Source organism: Oscarella lobularis, chromosome 2 (genome assembly GCF_947507565.1).
Source record: "Oscarella lobularis chromosome 2, ooOscLobu1.1, whole genome shotgun sequence".
Classification (NCBI taxonomy): Eukaryota; Metazoa; Porifera; class Homoscleromorpha; order Homosclerophorida; family Oscarellidae; genus Oscarella; species Oscarella lobularis.
In genome coordinates, this window is record NC_089176.1 from 2047957 (window position 1) to 2071708 (window position 23752).

General features: G+C 45.6%; 2 protein-coding genes and 1 long non-coding RNA gene across 10 annotated transcripts; 2 read left to right on the plus strand and 1 right to left on the minus strand.

The window, feature by feature from the left end:
* The first annotated feature begins 1816 nt into the window (after positions 1–1816).
* Positions 1817–15160, plus strand: LOC136183804 (uncharacterized). The gene is given in 55 exon segments (XM_065970576.1): positions 1817–1948; positions 1998–2063; positions 2108–2149; positions 2198–2347; positions 2401–2442; positions 2496–2660; positions 2714–2746; positions 2810–2943; positions 2998–3297; positions 3355–3616; positions 3673–3786; positions 3867–4000; positions 4055–4345; positions 4410–5796; positions 5848–6096; positions 6166–6592; positions 6595–6758; positions 6809–6928; positions 6978–7097; positions 7156–7281; positions 7337–7459; positions 7515–7649; positions 7702–7815; positions 7876–8103; positions 8162–8275; positions 8330–8443; positions 8498–8611; positions 8666–8779; positions 8838–8951; positions 9006–9119; positions 9174–9287; positions 9342–9455; positions 9510–9623; positions 9678–9791; positions 9844–11198; positions 11255–11311; positions 11359–11465; positions 11520–11624; positions 11677–11786; positions 11844–11931; positions 11992–12082; positions 12140–12231; positions 12285–12368; positions 12420–12560; positions 12623–12728; positions 12780–12883; positions 12936–13323; positions 13374–13675; positions 13723–13798; positions 13845–13901; positions 13956–14054; positions 14111–14323; positions 14374–14671; positions 14718–14964; positions 15024–15160. Coding segments are annotated over 55 exon segments (10311 nt in total). The 5' UTR covers positions 1817–1842; the 3' UTR covers positions 15043–15160.
* Positions 15161–15269: 109 nt separating this feature from the next.
* Positions 15270–22650, plus strand: LOC136183802 (A disintegrin and metalloproteinase with thrombospondin motifs 18-like). 8 transcript variants are annotated; one of them, XM_065970568.1, is made up of 30 exons: positions 15270–15287; positions 15344–15491; positions 15549–15962; positions 16044–16387; positions 16439–16598; positions 16799–16986; positions 17046–17129; positions 17188–17300; positions 17350–17496; positions 17551–17688; positions 17744–17900; positions 17956–18054; positions 18111–18247; positions 18296–18347; positions 18400–18487; positions 18547–18677; positions 18742–18853; positions 18904–18966; positions 19022–19200; positions 19252–19390; positions 19442–19832; positions 19879–19927; positions 19980–20064; positions 20123–20235; positions 20289–20484; positions 20535–20701; positions 20775–20934; positions 20990–21704; positions 22020–22130; positions 22207–22650. In XM_065970568.1, the coding sequence occupies exons 3-20, from the start codon at positions 15713–15715 to the stop codon at positions 19384–19386; spliced, it is 2577 nt and encodes an 858-aa protein (XP_065826640.1). In that variant the 5' UTR covers positions 15270–15287; positions 15344–15491; positions 15549–15712; the 3' UTR covers positions 19387–19390; positions 19442–19832; positions 19879–19927; positions 19980–20064; positions 20123–20235; positions 20289–20484; positions 20535–20701; positions 20775–20934; positions 20990–21704; positions 22020–22130; positions 22207–22650. The 8 variants fall into 8 exon arrangements, with proteins under 8 accessions (XP_065826640.1, XP_065826642.1, XP_065826643.1 ...); XM_065970570.1 differs by lacking the exon at positions 15270–15287 and having other exon boundaries at positions 15293–15491; positions 20990–21557; positions 21609–21704; XM_065970571.1 differs by lacking the exon at positions 15270–15287 and having other exon boundaries at positions 15293–15491; positions 20990–21402; positions 21445–21704.
* Positions 22600–23712, minus strand: LOC136183807 (uncharacterized). Its single transcript, XR_010669244.1, has 2 exons — positions 23658–23712; positions 22600–23556 (listed from the first exon to the last, which is right to left on the minus strand). It is a non-coding gene; the product is annotated as an uncharacterized lncRNA (long non-coding RNA).
* Between the last annotated feature and the right edge of the window lie 40 nt (positions 23713–23752).

Sequence of the window (23752 nt, forward strand, 5' to 3'; positions counted from 1 at the left end):
TCGATGTGCATTAGCCTCGACAGCTAGACTCGATCGGGCAAATAGATTTCGGTTTTCTTTTCACCGGCGACGTCGATTTGTTCGTTTTGGCAGCTAAACGCTAAGGAGAAGAGTAGTCTACAGCATTCTTGCTGAGCTGTGAGTGTATTTTGACTGCGGTAGGGAGGCGTGATAGACTGGTACGGTGAGGGGAGTGTTCTCAGTCTCACACGAGAAATGAGGCGGCGCGTGCCGTCTGCTTCTCGTAGACATTGTTCTCGCAGACGGCGATTACGATTACACCAGATCGGACGACCACTACCGCCGCCTAAACACTCACCACCGTAGGTCTCCCGTACCAGTCTAAATTGTCAAGACGATTTTTTAAAATCGTCAAGGCAAAAATCGTCAAGACGATTTTTTAAAAATCGTTAAGACGATTTTTTAAAATCGTCAAGGCAAAAATTGTCAAGACGATTTTTAAAAAACGTCAAAACGATTTTTTTAAAATGGTCAAGGCAAAAGTCGTCATGACGATTTTTACTTTGACGATTTTTACCTTGACGATTTTTAAAAATCGTCATAACGATTTTAAAAAATCTTCATGACCATTTTTATTTATGACGATTTTTGCCTTGACAAGTTTTAAAAATCGTCATTATGAAAAATCGTCATGACGATTTTTGCCTTGACGATTTTTAGAAATCGTCATGACGATATTTGCCTTGACGATTTTTAAAAATCGTCATGACGATTTTTGCCTTGACGATTTTTAAAAATTGTAATGACGATTTTTCCTTGACGATTTTTAAAAATCGTCATGACGATATTTAGCTTGACGATTTTTGCCTTGACAATTTTTAAAAAAGTCGTCACGACGATTATTTAAAATCGTAAAGACGATTTTTATAATCGTTAAGACGATTTTTAAAAATCGTCAAAGCAAAAATCGTCAAGACGATTTTTTAAAATCGTTAAAAAATCGTCAATGCAAAAAATCGTCAAGGCAAAAATCGTCAAGACCATTTTTAAAAATCGTTAAAACGATTTTTTAAAATCGCCAAGGCAAATATCGTCAAGACAATTTTTAAAAATCCGTCAAGGCAAAAATATTTCTACTTACGCATGCGCACTGTACTTCTTTCAACGCCACTTTTGCTCGCATCCATGAATTTTTGAGCGATCGTTCCAGGTTTTCCGCCTACTGCCTGTCCGCCAACCTTTTTATAACCCCGCCCTCCGAAAACAAACGGGTATCCCTTTGAGGGGGCCCACTAAAACTCCTGCTCTAAAAACCCACAACATGCGGTCTTGCGTTTGTAGCAGTAAAATGAAATGTACAGGCGTGATCAATCTGTATGAAGAATACTTGATCATTGATGGATAATATTCATCATCATCGCCATCAAGTACCCTTCTCTTTTTTCCTTCACGTTGCACTCTGCTTTATATTTTACTGTTACACCTGCAATTTCATGCAAGACAAACCGAGACATTTTTCCAAACTAAAACTTGTTGTTAATATTTCGGCGCTCGCAGCTAGCGTCTACCGAGCAGTATCGCACACAGACAGTGGCAAACGAGCACGTCCTTCTAGTAGAACCCCAAAGAGAAAAAAACTAACATGTACGTTTTTCCATGAAGAAGACGAATGTGCCAATTCTCCTTGCAAAAATGGAGGAACGTGCGTCGACGATTGGGCAATTTCTTCTTCTTCTTCTTCTTCTGGTTCTTCTTCTGGTTCTGCCACCGTCGGCTACACGTGTCAATGCGTGACTGGTTACACCGGAGACGAATGCGAAACAAGTAGTAGAAGCGTTTTTGTATTAAAGAATTGATGTTTGCACTTGTTTCTTCTCTATTATGGGTTTCGACAAGTGTGCATCTTCTCCTTGCGTTAACGGAGGAACATGCGCATATGGACTCTGTGATTGCGTTGCTGGTTTTACTGGAGTTCACTGTGAAACAGGTAACCGTCTTATACTGGATCGTTTTCTTCATTACATTCTTTGTCACAGAGTCCCCAACTGAAGGGCCAACTGCACCAGAGGCAACGACATTTACTGAGGAATCAACGACTCAAGGTACTTTTTTTGTGTCACCGCGCTTTTTTACTCTATTAATTTAGTATCTGGATCCGGTTCTGGAACAGAAAAGCCGACATCAGAAGGTCTACTTAAAATGTATGTCTAACTGTCACTTACGTTTGCACGTTTAGAGTCTGGATCAGGATCTGGATCTGGCTTTTCGTCGTCTGGTTTTTCTCCAACATCTGAGGAGCCAACGTCTTCTGGACCAACTACACCAGTATCAACGATTGAAGGACCAACGACGCCAGAGGCAACTACTAGGGAACCAACGACTCAAAGTACGTTTCGTTTTATTTTTTTGTGCCTCAATTTCTTAATTTTCTGTCTTCAGTATCTGGGTCAGGTTTTGGAACAGAAGAGCCAACATCAGAAGGTTTACTTAACATTTATGTTTAGCTACCTGTCGCCTTACGTGCTCACGTTTAGAGCCTAGATCAGGATCTGGATCTGGCTTCTCGTCGTCGGGATTTTCTCCAACATCTGAGGAGCCAACGACTCCAGGACCGACCACATCAGAAGCAACGACTGAAGCACTAGGTACGCCAGAGGAACCGACGTTTGGTCCAACTACTGAGGAACCAAGGACTCAAAGTACTTTTTTGCATTCATTATGTCACATTATTTTTACTTTCATATTTCTGAAGTATCTTCGGGAACAGAAGAGCCAACATCCGAAGGTCTACTTATAAAATATATGTGTAACTGGCACTAATCAGAATCTGAATCTGGTTTCTCGTTAGATGCAACGAATCTTTATCCGTTTGGCCCCAATCAAGGCGACGATCGACTTCCAAGGGCTCTTGACATTACATCTTCTCCCATTTCTTTACCTACGTGTTTTCCTTTTGGAAGAGAAAGACATCGTTTTGCCTATGTAGGGGATTTTTCCAGTGGTCACTTCTTTTGATTTGCTTCTTTTTTTCTATAGGTATCTAACAACGGGCTCGTATCATTTGATGTAGCGTTCAGCAATTATATTCCTTATGTGTTTCCGGGGTCAGGTCGTCCTTCTATTGTGGCGCCGTTTTGGTCCGACGTTGACACTCGTCTTGACGGCAGCGTTTTCTATCAAGTCTACAACGATTCTTTGTCAGAGATACTTCAACGAGCAAGCGACGACGTAAAAAAATTTGCCAACACAACGTTCAGCGCCGCGTGGGGTCTTGTTGTGACGTGGGATCGCGTGCCAAACTTCCCATATTTCGCCCAGGATAATTATACTTCATTAGTAAGGAAGAAGGCTATTATAATGCTAAAGATTAATTTCCGTATTTCTTTGTTTTAGCGCAATACGTTTCAAGTTGTAATTGTCTCAGACGAACGTACGTCGACGTACGTATTGTTCAATTACCCGATCGACGGTCGCCTTCAGTGGATCGGTCGTCCCGGTCAAAATCCAGCAGTTGTCGGATACGTGACGAGTGATTTGAGCACTTTCGAGAATCATCCGTTATCGGGTACGGACTCTGTTCTTTCGGTTGCGTTTTTGTCCAACGTTGGCGTTCCCGGTCGGTACCTTTATCGAGTCTCATTAAGTGCGATTGGATGTGAGAGAAGTCGAGATATTGATCTCCAGTGTTTTTTTTGTAGTTTTGTATTTTAGGTATCGACGAATGTTCTTCTCAGCCGTGCCAAAACGGTGGAATATGCGTGGACAGAATTAACGCGTACACTTGCGAGTGCGTCGGTGGCTACGCAGGATTAAATTGTGAAATAGGTACTAAGCGTCGACTAATGTTTAGCTCATCTTTACTCCAGTGCTACTTAAACTCTTAATATTCTTTTTTTCTTTTTCAGTGGATCCGAATCTTTATCCGTTTGGTCCAGCCCAAGGCGACAATCAACTGCCACGCTCTGACGACGGAACATCTCCTCCTATTTCTTTACCTTCGTGTTTTCCTTTTGGAAGAGGAAGGCATCTTTGGGCCTACGTACTGCATTTTAGAATGATCGGTTTTTTTATTTTATTGCTTCTTTTTTTATAGGTATCTAACAACGGGCTCGTATCATTTGACGAAGAATTTTCCAACGCCTTTCCAAGGCGTTTTCCATTTTCGGGTTTTCCTTCTATTGTGGCGCCGTTTTGGGCCGACGTTGATACTCGTCGTGACGGAAGCGTTTTCTATCACGTCTACACGAATACTCGATCAGCAATACTTCAACGAGCAAGCGACGAGGTGAACACATTTACCAGCACGACGTTTACCGCCACTTGGGGTCTCGTTGTGACGTGGAATCGCGTACCGAACTTCCCAGACAGTGGTTTTTCATCACCTGTAAGGATGAATAGAAGAGTATTGCAATGCTGATGAATAAATTACGTATTTGTTTTTGTTTTAGCGAAATACGTTTCAAGTTGTAATTGTCTCAGACGAACGTACGACGTACGTATTGTTTAATTATCCGATCGGCAATCTTGTTCAGTTTCACTGGAGCGGTCGTCCCGGTCAAAATGCGGCGGTGGTCGGATACATGGCGAACGATTTCAGCACTTTTGAGAATCATCCGTTGTCGGGTACGGACTCTGTTCTTTCGGTCCCCTCCTTGTCCAACGTTGGCGTTCCTGGTCGGTACCTTTATCGAGTCTCATTAACTCCCAGTGGATGTGAAAATCAAGGCAATTGTCGTGATTGGTATCTCCAAGACATCTCTTTCTACGGAGCGGATCCATTTTGGCATCGTTTTGTTCAACCGTGTCCCTGCACGTTATTTCAAGCGCTCACTGATTTCAGATTTCATCGGATTATCTCTGCCGAAAATCAAGCGGTTGGTCGAGTGTGCTTTGTTTCAGTTTTTGGCGGTGCCAATGGTCAACAAGCGGAATGTTGTTACCGCTCGACTTTCTCTTTTTCGTTTATTCCCTTTTTCTCTTTTGGGAATATGGGAACTGGACCGTTGATAACTCAGCCGCCTTTGGCGGGCTCAGCCAATCGATTTCACTCGTTCTTCGATCCGTTCAATCACAACCAATTCGATGCTATACCGTATCGACAGTGTTGCCTTGATTCGGACTTATGCAGTCTTTACTTCGAGCGACGACCTCCACCGCGGACGTGTATCAGACGATTTCCGATCTTCTTTTTCTGGACATGGGGTGATCCTCATTTCACAACATCCGACGGCAACGAGTATACATTCAACGGACTCGGCGAATATCGCATCTTTAAGTCAGCCGACGATCGATTCGAGTTGCAGGGTCGGACACAGCTCATCAACGGTTCGACGGCAACCGAATTTTCGGCAACCGAATTTTCGGCATTCGTCGGACGGCAATTCTCGACTGGTGGCAGTGACAGCTCGACTACAGTCCACGTGGGCCTTATTTCTGCGACTCAACTCCGTATCATGTTGTGCTGCTACGCTCCTGACGCTCCGCTGACAGACGCTCTCAGCGAGTTTGACGGATCGTCGTGGCGCGACGTGTCAGCTAATTTCTCTGAATTGGCCCCCAATGGCGTTCTCTTACTCGACAACGTAATTCTGTCCCGTGGCGAAGAGAATGGATCGCTTGTCATGTCGTTTTCATCCGAAGTCACCGTTAGTATAACAGCACGAAGTGGTCTTCTTTCGTATGTCTTGGGTTTACCGGACGAGTTTCGCGGCGAAACGCGAGGTTTGGTCGGTCGATGGGACGGGAATAGGACCAACGATTTTGTATCTCGTTCGGGCGAAGAAATTTCCGTCAACTCAACAAGCCGAACACTTCACAACCGCTTTGGAAAGACGTGTAAGTAAAATAAGATATTTTTGTTATATTCTGTCTAATGAAGTGAAATAGGGCAACTGACGCAGGCGGAATCTCTGTTCTACTACAAAGTAGGAGAAAATTCGTCTACGTTCTCTTATCCCGATCACGTTCCGGCTTTTATTGATGAAATACCACAGGATCGCTACACGCAAGAGCAAAGAGATCAGTGCAACGACGATCCACCGTGTCTATTCGATCTCGTCGAGACTGGCAGCGAAGAAGTCGCACTCACTACTCTTCAAGGTCGAGCTGGCGTAGCTGAAGCGTCTGAGATCCAAGGTAAAACTTTATTTAACCGTACGATAGGCACACAATGCTCATTATTCAATATTGCCCTTTCTACTTTAGCGAATAATCCTCCTGAGATAGTCGGTTCCGAAAACAGCACGTTTCGAGCTCAAATTTACGTCGAGTCGGTGTATCGCTTTACCGTTACTGATGTTGGAGATAATTTCACGGTCTCGATTGAACGGAGTTCATCTATCGATGAGAACGATTTCATGTTGGAAAACAACGGCAGCGAGTACGAATTGCGTTGGACGCCAAGAGGAGTCGGTTCCGTCAGTTTTACTATCATCGCCAACGATAGTAGAGGTGCCGTTAGCGAACTTCGTCTCTTAGTGAGACTGTGCGGTTGTGCTTTGCAAAACGGAGCACAATGTATCGAAGTTGATACTGACGGTGGTGAGGGTGGATTTATACTGGAAGACTGTCAGTGTGGCCGAGGAATGACTATTCAGCTATTTTTGATCGTGCTGTTGTCTTATAATGACATCTTTATTTAGGTTGGGCAGGAGATTTCTGTGACGTGGACCAGAACGGCTGCATAGATCCGGGCTGTCCGACTGGCACGAATTGCACCGACATTCCCGCTCCAGGGACGGGTGCGAATTGCACGGACTGTCCGGAAGGCAGTGAACTTGACGGTGTCAAGTGTGTTGGTAACTGCTTCTTTTGTGACGAGGTTTAGCTGTCTTGACGGTAATCGTAGATATCGACGAATGTGAAGCAAATCTAGACAACTGCAACCAAACGTGCATCAATGAAGCTCTCTCTTTCCGCTGCGAATGCAATGATGGATTTCGCTTGGAAAATAATTTTGATTGCACGGGTAAAGACGATCAATTCTAATTTGTTGAAATACTAGCATTTTCTATTAGATATTAACGAATGTGAGGAACTAAGGCCTTGTCAACAGCTGTGTTCAAACGCTCCAGGGTCGTTTTCTTGTGGCTGTTTCGACGGCTTCATACTCAGTGCTGACAACCAATCGTGCATTCGTGCGTGTTTTCTTTGCTGTTTGATGGGGGTATTTAACTACTTTTTTGTTTTCTCTAGCCACTGATAATTGTGCAAACTCGAATCCCTGTCAACAGATTTGCTCCGGAAATAGCACTGATTTATCTGAAACATGCAGTTGTTTCAAAGGATTTCAATTAGATGCTAATAAACAAAATTGCTCGGGTAAAATTTTACCATTCTGAAGATAAACGTTGACGTCATATTATGTATTATTTAGACGTTGACGAATGCCAAGAAGGACTAGAAAACTGTGAACACAACTGCACAAATGTGGAAGGAGGTTTCGAGTGTTCGTGCAGACTTGGATTCCGCTTAGCGCCGGACGGACACAGTTGTTTTGGTTTGTCAGAGCTTTTTTATTTTATGCTCTCTTTCTATTAGCTGCTTGTTTTCAGACATAAACGAGTGCTTAGAAAGAGTCAACAATGGGAGCGCCTGCCCGATTATTGGACAATTGTGCACAAATGTTGAAGGAGGCTTCGTCTGCACGTGCCCTGATCTTACGGAGGAAATCAACGGAACGTGCGCAGGTACACCATCGTCTTTGCCAATAAGAATTTTCTTTTCAGTAGAATATTTTAGTCTTTGACGATTGCGCATCAAATCCTTGTCTTAACGGAGCGGTGTGCACTGACGGATTTGACACTTTTACGTGCACATGTTCTTCTGGATTCTTTGGACCTCAATGCCAAAGCGGTAAGAATTGTATATTAAGCACAGCCGGTTCTTTTCTAGCGTATACTGCTCACAAAATAGAAGTGAACGAGTGTCTTTCCATGCCATGTACAAATGAAGGCACATGCGAGGATCGGCGCGGTGACTTCTTCTGCTCGTGTCCTCCTGGTTTTACGGGAAAGACGTGTAGCGAAGAGACGGATGAGTGTTCGACCGATCCTTGTCTTAATGGCGGAACGTGCACTGATCTGTTTCTCGACTTCGTGTGCAATTGCAGTCCTGGCTTTACGGGTCGTACATGTGATATAGGTGATTCTAGTTTAATTGAAGAAACCTTTTCATGACGCAACTGTTTATTATATTCTAGAAATCAATGAATGTGAAAGCAATCCTTGTCTTAACGGCGGAATGTGCACTGATCTGTTTCTCGACTTTGTGTGCGATTGCAGTCCAGGCTTTACGGGTCGTACATGTGATATAGGTGATTCTAGTTTGAAGAATCCTTTTCATGACGGAACTGTTTATTATATTTTAGAAATCAATGAATGTGAAAGCAATCCTTGTCTTAATGGCGGAATGTGCACTGATCTGTTTCTCGACTTTGCGTGCGATTGCAGTTCAGGCTTTACGGGTCGTACATGTGATATAGGTGATTCTAGTTTGAAGAATCCTTTTCATGACGGAACTGTTTATTATATTTTAGAAATCAATGAATGTGAAAGCAATCCTTGTCTTAATGGCGGAATGTGCACTGATCTGTTTCTCGACTTTGCGTGCGATTGCAGTCCAGGCTTTACGGGTCGTACATGTGATATAGGTGATTCTAGTTTGAAGAAACCTTTTCATGACGCAACTGTTTATTATATTCTAGAAATCAATGAATGTGAAAGCAATCCTTGTCTTAATGGCGGAATGTGCACTGATCTGTTTCTCGACTTCGTGTGCAATTGCAGTCCAGGCTTTACGGGTCGTACATGTGATATAGGTGATTCTAGTTTAATTGAAGAAACCTTTTCATGACGCAACTGTTTATTATATTCTAGAAATCAATGAATGTGAAAGCAATCCTTGTCTTAACGGCGGAATGTGCACTGATCTGTTTCTCGACTTTGTGTGCGATTGCAGTCCAGGCTTTACGGGTCGTACATGTGATATAGGTGATTCTAGTTTGAAGAATCCTTTTCATGACGGAACTGTTTATTATATTTTAGAAATCAATGAATGTGAAAGCAATCCTTGTCTTAATGGCGGAATGTGCACTGATCTGTTTCTCGACTTTGCGTGCGATTGCAGTCCAGGCTTTACGGGTCGTACATGTGATATAGGTGATTCTAGTTTGAAGAATCCTTTTCATGACGGAACTGTTTATTATATTTTAGAAATCAATGAATGTGAAAGCAATCCTTGTCTTAACGGCGGAATGTGCACTGATCTGTTTCTCGACTTTGTGTGCGATTGCAGTCCAGGCTTTACGGGTCGTACATGTGATATAGGTGATTCTAGTTTGAAGAATCCTTTTCATGACGGAACTGTTTATTATATTTTAGAAATCAATGAATGTGAAAGCAATCCTTGTCTTAATGGCGGAATGTGCACTGATCTGTTTCTCGACTTTGCGTGCGATTGCAGTCCAGGCTTTACGGGTCGTACATGTGATATAGGTGATTCTAGTTTGAAGAATCCTTTTCATGACGGAACTGTTTATTATATTTTAGAAATCAATGAATGTGAAAGCAATCCTTGTCTTAATGGCGGAATGTGCACTGATCTGCTTCTCGACTTTGCGTGCGATTGCAGTCCAGGCTTTACGGGTCGTACATGTGATATAGGTGATTCTAGTTTGAAGAAACCTTTTCATGACGCAACTGTTTATTATATTCTAGACATCAATGAATGCGAAAGCAATCCTTGTGTGAATGGCGGGACGTGTTTTGACAATATCGGTCATTTCACTTGTGATTGTACACCAGAATTCGGCGGTTCGCGATGCCATTTAGGTTAGCAATCAAATCGATTGTTTCTTGATTTAACATCGCGATTTTCATTTAGTCGATTCTCGCTGTTCGTTGCGCATTGAAAACTGCGCCGATTTTGTTGAATGCGCAAAGCGCGTATTTCCCTGTGACTCGCCCAACTACGTCGATACGTTCCTAACTCCCGCGTGTCCTGCAAGAGGAGGCAATATTTTCACGACGTGGTTTACCGACGTCTTGGTGTGTCTTGCGAACTTGACAAGCAACACTATATTCGAAGTGTACGATGTGAATCGCGCGGTTGCGCCGTTTGCCGAAGAATGTCGTCTTGTCGACCATCGTCTTTTCAATGGCCTCGGAGACTGTGTACGGAGCGACGATCTGTGCGACGTGACTTTTACTCGCGACGATGCCTTATTTTTGCGCAACGTTTTGGAGGAATCGTCGACGTATCGAGACGTCAACTTTGGCATAATGCTAGACATCGTCCGATCGTGTCCGACTGATTCACCGAACGTTGTTGAACTTAGAACTGCTTTGGAAGAAAGAGGCTTTGTGTTATGTGGACGGATTGACTCAGCACAAAACCCATCTACTACTACTATTATTGATCTGCTAACATCTGTATTCGGAGGGTTGATTACTGGGAGAGGTACCTCTTTTCAGTTAAACGATGATGCGTTGTTGGAGTGCGAAGATCGGCGACAGAATGACGGCAATCGGTTCCGTCGTTCGGTCAACGAAACGTCTGGTATTTTTGGGGTCGTCAGCAATGGCACCAATGCTACGAGTCTGGTCGATATTTGCCAAGCATTAAATAGCAGTGACAGTGAGAGTAACGTCACCATTGATTGTCCTGTGTGCGGCGATGGGATTCTTCAAGTTGATTCTGAAGAATGCGACGATGGCGGTAACGACGATGGAGACGGATGTTCAGCCGCGTGTGTACTCGAAGATGGATTCGGCTGCCGGGTTCCAGTGGATGCGCCAACGATTTGTCTTGACCAAACTTGCGGCGACGGAATACGCGTTCCCGGTGAGGATTGCGATTCTGGTTCGAGCGGCTTCGGCTGCGATTCGTTGAGCTGCACTATACTGAACGACTTTGAGTGTCCGGGAAACGACGAATTTACCGGTCCGAGCGAGTGTTTCAATTGCGGAAATGGAATTCGAGAGTTCTTTGAAGAGTGCGACACACTGAATGGCACGGGAAAGGACGGAGACGGATGCAACAACACATGTAGCATTGTCGAGTTATTTACGTGTGCGGGCGCGCTGGGAGAAGAAAGCGAATGCGAACACGCTGCCGTCGATTTTGACGTTGCCGATACTACTACACTAAATCGAACAATTTCGTCTCGTGAGCCGACTTCGACTGTGCTATTGGCGCCGAAAAGAGAAAATCTGGACGCTTCTGCGTTTGGGAAAAAGGTTCTCAACTTTAATTAATTAACGAGAGTTAGGAGAGCTAATTGACTTTCTCTAAGAACTGGAGAGAAATAGTCGTTGAATTGACGAATCCCGTGGATGCTCTGAAAGAGAGAGTGCGTTCTCATTTTTATAAATTTAGTTTTTTAGTTTTCTCGTGCAGGTGGTCTTCAATCCAGATGAAGCAGTTCTTACGGGACGACTTCTTCTTGAAGAAAAGAACAATATCATCGGTATTTCTACGTCGGAATTTACAACTGAGTCTGGCGGGTACGTCACGTTTGCAAAAGCATCTATAGCTTAAATAACATTTCTAAAATTCAGTGAAGGAATAAGAATTGCACGAGGTGCGACTTCAAACAATTTGACGCACGTTCTTCTATGTATTGGCTACTTCAGCTCTGAAACGGATCCCGATTTTGATTCAAGGTATCTTTTCTCATCGATACGTGCAATCATGCTAACTTGTTGTCTCTTTTAGACTTCTGCTTGTCACAGTCATTGATTCAAATGGCTTTTCAACTCCCGTGATAGGCGTGACCGTACAGTTTATTGGGAAGAACGATAATGAACCTATCCTAACCATTGGAAGTAAAGTTTTTCTGCTGTATGTGTGAAACTACTGACGGTATTTTTTCCTTCATGCAGCGCCTGCTACACGGTACGAGGAGGGCAGCCGAGCTCCTATTGACGTCACGAGCAATTCGCTCAATCTATCGGACCCAGATCATCAATTGTGAACTTGTTCAATTGTTTCTCTAGGTGCCGTCTATCTCATTTTTTACGTGTATTACAGCCATCGTATACAATCGGCTACAGCAAGAATTTTGTCAAGTGGAAGCGGGACTTTGTCAATCAGAGATTACAATAGGGTCGTCAAGTCTGAAGTAAGACTTCTGAACACTGTTCCATGATTGTTAGTGCGATCACCTACGTTCTAAAAGGTTGGAGTGACTGGGAAAGAAATTTTTCTCACTGGAAACGCATCAACTACCGTTTTCCAAGCTCTTCTCAACAATGTCACTTATACCAATACGTAAACCAATGCATGATTAAATTTGATCTTAAACTTGAAATACTGGAATTTAGAGAGCTCGATTTCGAAGGACTGGGCAACGTTGTTGTTGAGTTCAGCGTATTCGACGGGAAGTTCTCGGCAACGGAAACTGTTCTGTACGTCGTTAAAAACCATATCCATTACTAGTTCTGTAGCATTCTCTTCAGCATCCGGCTAATTGATTTCAACGTTGCTCCGGTCATAACATTGAGCCAAGACAAATTGTTTTATACAGAAGGACATCCGCCAAGTTTTCCTCCGGATGGTGTACTCAACATAACGGATGCTAATGACAAGAACATGACCGGGTAATCGTCCTCTACAACTTGACATCAAAATGATTCTTTTTCATTGTGTATTTCTCGCAAAGAGCAACGGTTAGTCTCATGGATGGCCACGACGGCGACGCATTAGTTTTGAATTCGTCTTTTGCCGCAGCATTTGGTATAACCGTCGAAAGTGATCATCAGATTCTGGTAAGGCCAAAGTGTGCTAGTACAGGGACTTTTTTTAATGTTTTTCTGCAGAGACTGTCAGGAAGCGCTAAAATCAAATATTACGAAATGGTTTTGTCGTCTTTTGGCTTTGTCAACACTCTCAGTCCTCCGGTCAATCTCTCAACGGACCCAAGGTTAATTAATAGCATGAATTTTTCACCACGCTTTTGCAGTGGCTTTCTGAAGAATGGCTTACGTGATCGTGAGCGATGGCCAAAACAGCAGCACTTCAGCCATACTTCGCATCATCGTCACCCCTGTCAGCGACGGCCCAATTCTACGATTTTCGGCGTCCAGTCAACCTCCTGAATTTGCTTCACTGGCAGATAGATCTCATTCAATTATCTACACCGAGAATGGGCCACCTGTGGAGATCTTCTCGATGTCTACCATTCTGTTTGACGTTGACAGTTTGTTTGCTGGCAATGCGACTCTTTCATTCGGCACATCACGTGCTGGAGACATCATTGCTGTTAATGAAAGCGTTGCCAATGGTTTTGGAGTTGTCGTTGTTGGTTCTGGCACTGAAAGTGTTTATCTGAGCGGCGTCGCCTCTTTGGCCGCTTACCTTGAGGTTTCAAATTAGCGTTTTTTCGTTTCTGTTATTACTTTCCTTGGTACTAGATATTGAATTCGGCGACGTACGACAACACAGTCTCTGAACCAGCAAGAGCTGCGTCTCAGATCACGGCTACTGTTTGGGACAGAGAGGGAGCAGCAAGCTTGCCGGTGTTTGTGAACGTCTCTACTGTATTTGTCAACAATGGTCCACGATTGGATTTGGGTGTCGGAGTAGGAAATGATGATCGCATTAGATTCACAGAGAATCAGATGTTTGGCCAGCACGTCGTGACTCGACCGCACGACGTCATTATTGACGATTCAATTGAAGGAAACAGTATTACAAAAATGACAGTGGAATTGACGTAGGAAACGGCAATGGTTATCTTTATGTACATGACATGTTTTACAGGGCAATGTATCCTAACAAACTTGACGTAGATGAGTACGTCTTTCTGCGAAAATCGGCAGCATGTCCGGGCTTGACGGTGTGTCCGGAAATAGACGTTTCTGTATTTTATGATTCATTTGTAGTATGAAACGGATTCATCGGGAAAACTGCTCACGTTCACCGGTTTAAATGGCGGACAGGTTTGTTCTATTTTATATGACAAATTCACGTTGACAAAGTTTGTTTTTATGTAGCTCTATGCATGCGTGGTTAAAAACCTGTTCTACGCTTCTTCAGCTGACGAGCCGACAGTTTTTGTTAGCAACGCATCTCTAATGAAGATTGGCCGCAAGGTGTAGATAGTGGACATAACTAATCATCCTCACATGGAACCAACCACTTTTTGTAGATTGTTTTTACAGTCTTTGACAACGGACAGCCACCTGCAAACAGCAGTGCCGTTTCACATGTGGACATCGTCACTATCAACGACAACCCGCCCCAGATAGCGATTCGAGGTGGAATGGAATGCATTACTGAAAGTTCCAGGCGTGGTCGCCGTGACGCACAGGAAGAGAAGGGACCTGAGGAACGCATGAAGGGGTTCGGTCAAAAGCAGCAGGTTTCTATTGATTTCGTTCATTGTACAAGACTATACCTCGTTTGTTTTAGCGAGTCAATGTAACTTCGGTTGAAGTCGAGGGAGCGTCAAGCGGCAGAGTTGGTCCAGGAACAGCTGTAGTTGTCAAATTTTCACACGACACCAATACACCGCCAGTTCTGAGTCACTCTCAACTGTCTAAAATCATCAACTTCTCCCCAGAAGACTTGAACGCTGTTTCGACTATTGGACTGTGGGATGACTATCGCACTCTTGCAATCGTTTTCCCCACTGGAGCCTTCTTCTCAGGTGGCACGGCTCATGTTATATCACAGGACGTTGAACTCACGTTCACGGAGAACAATCGGGGTATAGTTGTAGGATTGGAGTTTTCATCTTATCAATGTTCTTCTAGTCGATCCTTGCGACGTGAACCAGTCTCGGGAGGAGGGGGTATTTCATTTGACTGGCGTTCCTTGCCGTGTTACTGGTACGTATAAAGTGACGTCTGAAAAGGGGACGATGCTGGGAAAGAAAACGACAAATGCAGTTGTTGTCAACGAGGAGACGATACTTGTCGATTGGGACGTCGTGGCTTTAGCACTTTCAGTCATTTTTGTCACAGCTGTTGCAGCAGCAGTGATTGGTTGGCGTTGCAGAAGGTATACGGCCAACGTAACTGAACCTAATTCTTTCTGAAGCTTAGATGCGTTGAATTTAGATCTCTTTATCTCTACTGAACCAAGACGGGACAGACTCCTTATCTATGCAGTGTGTTGTTGTCAATTTAGGGATAGTTTTGTCTGCTGTTTTTGTGTAGTGCCGGTGGTTCTCAATGTTTTTAGTGCATTTTCAGCATCTATGGTTTCAGTACGGGTCACTACGGGACAATGTCACGTGACTGTCACCGTTACGTCACGTCTTTTCTCGAAGCTTCCGTGGACTCGTGGAGCAACTCATCGTCAATCGCTGGATCTCGGCGAAGGTAAGGCATGTCTTTAGCTAAAGAAAACGAAGTGTGCTTGATCGGGGCCTTGGTAGAATCGATCGAAATTGTCGCCTTTTCTTGCTTGCACAGCAAGTCGAAGACCAGTTTAGAGATGCACTGGCAGGCGTTCTTGTTGGGTTAGTTTTCACTCTGTTTCACGTGACGGTCAGCTCTTCTCAACAATGTCACTAAAACCAATACGTAAACAATACATGATTAATTAAATTTGATTTTTAAATTTGAAATACTGGAATTTAGAGAGCTCCATTTCAAAGGACTGGACAACATAATTTGCGTATTCGACGGAAAGGTGACGCTTCTCATAGAAAAGCGCACTTTGAAACGCCTTCTCACAATATGAGGTGTACTGTACCTACTAAGGTGTCCCGCGCAATGCGTCCGCCCCGTCTCCCGTGTGAGCAATGATACCAACCACTGATCTACGCCACTCCCCCCATTACTTTGCCACCGTTCAACCGTTTGGCATGGTGCGAGTGGCGTCGTTTTTCGTTTTGATCGTCAGCTTCGGAACAGCGAGAGCTAACGAACGCATCCCAAGCCCAGACTTAAAGGTCACCTTTCACAAGAGTCCCACAATTAACGTTTCTTCTTTCTCACGCACTGCATACGCACAGGCCGTTCATCTCGCTTGGCTCGAAAAAGACAGAACTGGTACGTGCAGTAACGCGTGATCGACAGCATTTTTCTACCGAATTTTACGGCATTAATTCGTTTGTTTACCTACGTACGTAGCGCTTCTCGACGCCGCCTTTCCCGAGCGCCTATCGCCGAATGGCGATTCCCTCGCTCGCAATCTTTATCCGCCTGCACTCGCGCCGCACGAGGACGCGAGCGCGCCGCTCATATACGCGCTGCGTACCCACGGCGAGATCTATAGCATGGAATTGTTCCCCAGTCGCGACATTCTATCACCGTCAGCGCGCATACAAACAAGGACCGATAACGACGACGACGACGACAGCGTCGCCGTGAACCACACCGAGATGACGGAATGTCATATGCGCGGCTCTGTTTTCGTTTCTAATAGCAGTGACATTCAAGGCACCGCAGCATTGAGCTTCTGCGACGGAAATATGGTAGTTGATTGATAAAACGGCGCGGCATTCGATTGTAATCGCGAAACGTAGACGGGACTGATCCTTGTCGGCGACACTCAATTGTGGGTGGAACCTTCGGCGGTCACCGCCGCCGGGCTCGACGGTCCCGGGCATCCGCACGTCGTCTATCGGAGATCAATCGGTGAGGAGACGAACGAGGAACTAGTTTTTGGCCACGTGCATTCCCCAGGTACGCGTGCGCTTTTTTTCTGGGGGACACAGAAATAGACTGGCGCTTCGGCGACCCTTTTCTTTGCGGTGCTTTTGGTACCGATTGAATGTTTAGGCTAAAAGTCCCCGGTTTACGCTACTCGCTTTTTAGCGGTCCATTTGTCGAAATGAACTCCCTCTGTTCAATTTGGCGTAAACAGTGAATGCGCTTTTGTACAGGTGACTCTGGTCCGCATCATGATAGCCACTCTCGTCAAAGGAGAGCATCGTCGTGCAAAAACGAACGTCGCAAGTTCTTTGTCGAAACGTGGATTGTAGTCGATGCGGTGTTCCATGCGAGACTCAAAAGATTGGGTCTAAAATCTCGTACGGCTGTGAGTCAGTATATTCTGACGTTGATCAACCTTGTAAGTGGCATTTTGTTTGTCGATAGATTGTTTGACCAGTTCGTTCGTTCATATTCTAGGCGAACATTCTATATGCAAATGAGGCCGTAGGATACGACATCACGTTTGTCGTCGTCCAGTTGGATTTCTGGGAACCGCCTCCCGTAATTGAGCAGTTCTACTCCGCGTTTGTGGACACGTCTTTCTTTCTTTCTTTCTTAGAAACGCTTCGGGTTTACGTTTTCGTCCATTTCCACTGTTCTTCTCGAAGATTTCTGCAGAGCACGTCTGCAACGTCCGTATCCCAACCATGATTCTGCTATTTATCTGACCGGGTACTCATAGCATCACGGGTAAAATTGGATATTTATTAATTATTTTTAGCCATGAGATATGCAAGGATAAGGACACGTGCGGAGAACTCGGTCGCGCCTATCTGGGATCAATCTGCAGTCCGAGACATAGCTGTCAGGTCATCAGTGACACTGGGATGCGCAGTGGATATGTTCTTGCCCAACTTTTCGGTCTTCTGTGAGCGAAAGAGAGACGATGTTCTGATGATGCTTGGATGTTTCGTTTGATTAGCTTTAGCGCTCGTCACGACGGAAACGGCAATCGATGTAGCGCCGAGGATCAGCATCTTATGGCACCGACTGTGTCGGGCGGGGACAAGATATATCAATGGTCGCAATGCAGCAAACGTTACGTGAAGGAGTTCTTTGAGTAGAATTATTCATGAAATTGGCGAGGCCCCGAGGAGAGATTGATTTTTGTTCAGATTGCAAAGGAACGTATACTGTCTTAGCAACGCGCCTCGGGCTTCGCTCAAACTTCCCTCGGCTAAACCTGGACAAATATACGATCTCGACAAACAGTGCTCGTTTCAGAGAAACGAGACGAATGGGACATTTTGTCCTTATTCCTGGGCTAGACGCGTATGGCGCAACACGTCCATCGTCTCTGTCATTTATCCTTCTCTCCGATCTGTAGGAACCGTGCCGGCACTTGTGGTGTTACGAGAGCAGAACCAGGTTATGCACGACGATTTACATACCACCCGTTGATGGCACTTTCTGTGGTCAGAATAAAGTATATAAAGAAAATGGCTTTATTTAGGATCTTCTAAGCTGTGGAATTGGGTTTAGGTGTGCTCTCGTGGCAAGTGTGTGCTTGCGACGACTGTGCCTCAGTCCTCCTCAAATGACTGGGGTAAGTGGTCATCATACGGATATTGCTCGAGGAGCTGTGGCGGTGGAGTTCGCCAGCGAACGCGTCGATGCAAGTAGGTAGCGATAAAATTAATTTAAAAGAGAGTGACACGCTCAATTAGCGGAGATTGCTGCGAAGGAGACTCCGTTGTGTATGAAGTGTGCAATGCGAAGGTAGAGCATACTCTCTTCGTTGGCAATTGGTCCGTAAAAAGATCCGCGCTAGCCGTGCTCTTACGGAGCTGACGTGCGGAGAGAAGCGTGCTCCAAGCACAGGGATGAAAGGGGAAATCCTTGGCTCGTCTATTACAGAAGTGGGTCGTGTCGATTCGTTTGCTCGCCCGGTCGGTTTCAGCGCGTCGTCCGTCTTTAGAATCAAATCCTTGCGAGAATTGGTGCTACGATCAGCAGACGAAGAAAATGATGAAGTTGGCGTCGACGGTTCTGAACGGCGCGCTGTGTCGCGAAGGCGGCAGCGATCGATGCGTCTCGGGACGATGTGAAGTATGGGTGCCATTTGAAAATTAGTCGGTTCTCTGATGAGTTGTGTTTTTTTTTTTCTGCGAAGCCGTTTGGCTGCGACAATAAGTGGCGATCCGAACTGGTCTTCGACGCCTGCGGCGTATGCGGAGGATTGAATAGGTCTTGTACAGTTGTTTCTCGTCGGCTACGAAGTCGAGGTGAGGTGTGCCGGCAGAGCAGAATAAATCAACCAATTCCGCTCACTCAGAGCTCCGGTTCTCTCCTGGCACGAGCCTGATTGACATCGTAGTATCAAATCGAGCTGATTTTGGTCTGTCTTTACCGCGCTGATTGACTTGCGCACGGCTTAGACTTGTTTCTTATAGAGATTCTGGTTGACCTTCCTGAGGTACCAACGACAGTTTTCCGATCAAGCGAGCACTCGAGAGATTCGTACGCTTTCGTTACAATAAATGCAGCCGGATCAGAGATACGCTACAAAAAAGAGAACAGCGAACAAACAATCTCCATTCGGGATAAGCTTGAAGACAGGCTCGTCATTAGGGTACACCAGGAAAGGAAGAGTTCGTGGGGTTTTATAGTCGCTCTCCTTTAGGGATCCGGCTCGTTCTTAGTTGGCAGGTATACGTATTGCACCGCGACTAACCGAAATGATCGGCTCAATGACGAGCGTCTCAATCAAATCTACCTATGGCGACGCAATCAAACGAAATGCAGCGAAGCATGCTGAGGAGGTATCAGTCTCTATCGATCCCAATTGCTCAGGTGATGCCATTTTTATTCAGGCCGACGTCAGGTGGGCAGCGAGTGTTATTCGCCAATAAAGCCTAGTGGAATACTCATGAGGCCTTCGTTCTGCGGCAGTTCGGCACCTCTGTTGAACGAAATCGTCTCGTGCAACAGCGACGTGCCCTGCCCGGAGCGCGTTTGGGTTCCACTTGCCTGGTCGTCGTGTTCAGCGACGTGTGAAGGCGTGCAAAGGCGCTTCGTTCACTGTCGTCAGAAGGGATCTACCCGTAATCTGGTCAGGTCGTTTTGCACGGCGGCTGACCGTCCGGCGTCTGAGAGACCGTGCCGTCCGCCGTGTTTGGGTCAGTGGTCTGAATGGACGCCGTCTTCCTCGCCAGCGGCGACGTGCGGACGTTACGTTGCAAAGGAGAGGAGAAATTGCAGCAAGTGAGCTTTTCCGCCAAGCCTTTGCTCTCTGAATCGTCTTTAATAGCGCTAACTGTGAAGGATCTGCTGTTCGATATTGCCTCCACAGTGGAAAGGTACTCTCAGTACACAATGCACACGTTTCTAATTGTTTTAATCTTGCTGTAGCCGTGTTCTGCTAACGCGTTCAGTCATCAGTGTAAGGCAGCCTATGGCAATGATTCTGGAGCAGTCCGAGACTACAATCGAGCAGGTGAATCTGCTGACTGCGACGCTAGCTAGCACGCAAAACGCTTAATCGCGATTTTTAGACCTTAGAAATTGTAAAATTATCTGTTTGGGTGATCGAAAACCCATCACCTCAGCTGACGGGACAAGGTGTTCATTTAGCCAGCAAAATTTCTGTTTCAAAGGCCAATGCAAAGTTAGTAGCTTAGAAGGTATCTGTTTTTTTCTATACACGTGTCTCCTCGTTAGTTTGTCAAATGCAATGGCTTGTTCATTGACAAGCGTCCACGTGATCCTGAGTGCGGACTTAAAGTTGCCAGCGAGCATGTCATGACAAATTCTCGCCGCCGAGGAATCTACGCAGTCAACTTCATAGGCAGGAAAAGTCAACAGCTGGTTGTAACTGCCAAGTCAGCGAAATCCATGGGAACCTCAGTAGTAATACGTAAGCCGATATGCTACACATCTTCGAAATAATTGGACACAACGTCCTAGTTTGGAAATCTACTTCGGGGGAACTTGGATTTTCTTCTGATTGGTTTCGTAGACAATCGTCTGGATCTGCTACAGCATTCGACGTCGAGATATCCTTTGAGCGGAAAAGTAATCGCAAATTCAAAATTTCCGCTGCAGGCATAACAGACCAAGAGATCGTAATACAGGTCTGCAACTTGTAGTCTCGGCCTATGCGCCAGGACTGATGATTGATGATGCTGATTCAATCTACGTTACTAGATGTCTGTCAAGGAAAAAATGCAGTCTGCCTCAATACCAACTATAACAATCAAGTACTGCCAGGACCCTGCAACAACTCTTGCGCCGTTAACTTGTCCGAAGACGACGACGCCTCCGCCGACGACGACGCTTCCGCCGACGACGACGACGCCTCAACCAGGTTGGAATGCTTTCATCCCTGCAAAATCTAACCAACTGTTTTGGATTTACCATAGATTGCGTGGACCACTTGGCTTGCGCCATTATGCCACTGTCCTTTTGTAGATCTTCCACGTTTAAGACCATGTGCTGCCAATTGTGCTCTTAGAGTGCTCCTGAACTCGTTTTGAGTAGTAAGTGAAGTGGTAGTGGTTTGTTGCTGTGCTTGATAGAGTGTACTTGATGAGCGTTTGTGTAGATGCACTATCGGCGCACGTGGAAGCCGCATTGCACTATAGAAAATATCACTTCAGTCTTTTACCTAGTGTTTAAGAGAAAGAGCTAATGAGCCATGACATCGTTCCTGTGTGCAGAAGGAGGATTTCAAAGTATTTGTGCACTGTGTGCAGTGACGGGAGCATCGATTGCGCGCGGTCGCCTTTTTTCTCTTCTTGCTTGCGCGTAGCCAGGTCAGTTTGGAGATGCACTGGCGACGCGTTCTATATTGCTTTTCCTATCGCGTATATTGCAGGCGTGGGCGCCGTAACGGCGCCGGAACCGAAACAAGAAGTGGGCTCCCCAACGTTTACTTCGCCGCCGATGACGTGACCGGCGTTTATATGTACACGCGCGTACATTCTTCGTGTAAGAACAGGCCGAATAGTGAAGAAAAACTTTTGTTCCAACAGAATTTAGTTCAGGGAAGATTCTCGTGTCATTATCAGTAAGTTATTTTAGTGTCACGTTAAAAATGGCTCATCAAGCTCCTCTTCAAATGCCGCAATTAATGAAGTAATTCCTCTTTCCGTTTTACCTGTACGTCGATAATGCTGTATTTTGGACGCGCTGTAACCCGATTTATTGATAAATGACATCATCAATAAATCGAGTTGGGATGTTATTAGGCTTATAATTTTTTTTCGTTCCTATACAAACAGTTGCCCTTTCAAGTAACCTAAACTTAGTCTCGTCTCGTCTTGTCTCTACTGTACGCCTTTGCTTATTAGCACTGGGTCTATTGGGATGGACACAGTGACATGGACCCATGATTTGCAGTTTGATGTTTTGTTTATTTACTTATTTATTTATGCCGTTTTGTGGCTCTAGGTTCAGGCAATCCTTTTTAGGATTTTTCAGCTAAAGAGTTCCCTGGAGTCATTGTCATGCAGCGTTCTTCGGCCCCGCATGTCAAGCAAATGAAAAAACATTGCGTACTTGGTGAGGATCTTTTATCCCTATTCGCGTAGCACCTTTTGACGTCGTTCGCCTCTCACTGAGCTCTTTTCGTGCATAGATGACTGCAGCAGCGCAGCGAGATGCTCACGCGTTAATTCTCTTTTGCGTTTGCATTCTAGTGTGAGCTGAAAACACGCGGAAAATTTGCCCACGATCTTTGCATCTTTTCTCAACACCGCTTTATTTTGGTGCGCAACTGCCAAGGCGAAAAGTGAAATGAAGAGAAAGACAATGCAGTCGTCTTTTTATTTTTTATAGTATAGCTTATTAGTAGGCGTATAATAGTATAGCTTAGGCGCATAATACGCACGCTTGTGGGGGCTTTTGCAAACTCAAAAGCCCCTGAAACCAGTCTCGCGTGAGCTACCTTGTACTTCGCGTAGCGCATCAAGAACTGACCTTCCACTCGCGCGCGCATGACGGTATGTTGGACTGCGAGACGAAAGTAGAGAACGATGCGGAAAATTTTTATTCATTAAAGTCCCGGATGTAAAAATTAAAACGTTTTGCCTTTTTACGCGGAAAAGGAAAGCCAATGCTTCTCCTCCCCGCGTTGCTCGTCTCCCCCGTTCGAAGGAGACAAGCTTCACCTACCTCCCCCTCCAATGAGGAGGAGATGAGCCCGGCGCTCCTTGTCCGCTGTCCTCGGCGTCTTCTTAGGCGCTCCTTGTCCTCTTCTCATCTCACTCCCATTGAGGGGAGTAAGAGGGACTCAACTTCCCCCCGGGTCCAAAGGGTGAGACATATTCCCATGTCCCCAGGGCGACTATCACCCAAGCCGCAAGGAGGAGGGCGAATTAGACGAGTTAACCTCCAGCCCCCAAGGAGGTGGGATCACCCAATCATCCCGCAGGTTAAGGCCTTCAGTATACCCCTTTAAGGCCCAAAGGGGGTACCCTCGCCACCGGGGCACTGGGGGAGTCATTAACCCAAGACCCGGGAGGACCGCGATTTTGCCCACAGCGTCTTGCCCAAGTGGGGGATGGTAGTTATCACTCATACCACCAAGAGTAGGGCCGCTCTATCGCCCCGGCAGAGGTGCGGCCTCTTTTCGCTCTCGGCCCAGAGGGATGGCTGCGTCTGCCTCGTCGGATTGGGGGGAACGACTACACGACAAAACATTTGACGCGGGGATCTCTACCAATTACCTTGAAAAAAGAAAGAGAACTGGTGGCGTTGACACCAAGGAATTAGTTCGTTAGTTATGCAGCTTTGAGTGAAAAGGGGCCCCACTGCCTCCAGCAACACTCTCAGCAACGATGAGTGCTTTTTCTCTGCAGGAAATCGTTCTTCTAGTGCTTTCTCGTCGAACCAGGAGCTTGACGCGACGCGTCACTTGACGAACGCGTCTTTCTCGGACGAACACGCCTTCCCTTGCTTCCCTTGCGTTCCGAATCGAGCGGGCGTGCTGCAAAGCAGAACTAGACTTAGAGAGTCTGCATGCTACATGGGGGCTGGGCCACGAGGAGAGAGAAAGCGCTGCTCGCGTCACAAGCTCCGCATGCTCACCAGAGAGACTCCGAGCGCACTTTGGAGGAAAGATTTCTTCGACAGCTGCTCTACGGTACCGACGAGTCGACGACCCTCTTCGACTCTTATTTGTC

Excerpts from the sequence above, each read along its gene's own strand:
- LOC136183802 (XM_065970568.1), top strand. The coding sequence starts at position 15,713 with ATGATACCAACCACTGATCTACGCCACTCCCCCCATTACTTTGCCACC. Across the intron at positions 17,901-17,955 it reads CTTATTCCTGGGCTAGACGC|GAACCGTGCCGGCACTTGTG; the intron begins GTATGGCGCAAC and ends TCCGATCTGTAG. Across the intron at positions 18,678-18,741 it reads GCGTCTCGGGACGATGTGAA|CCGTTTGGCTGCGACAATAA; the intron begins GTATGGGTGCCA and ends TTTTCTGCGAAG.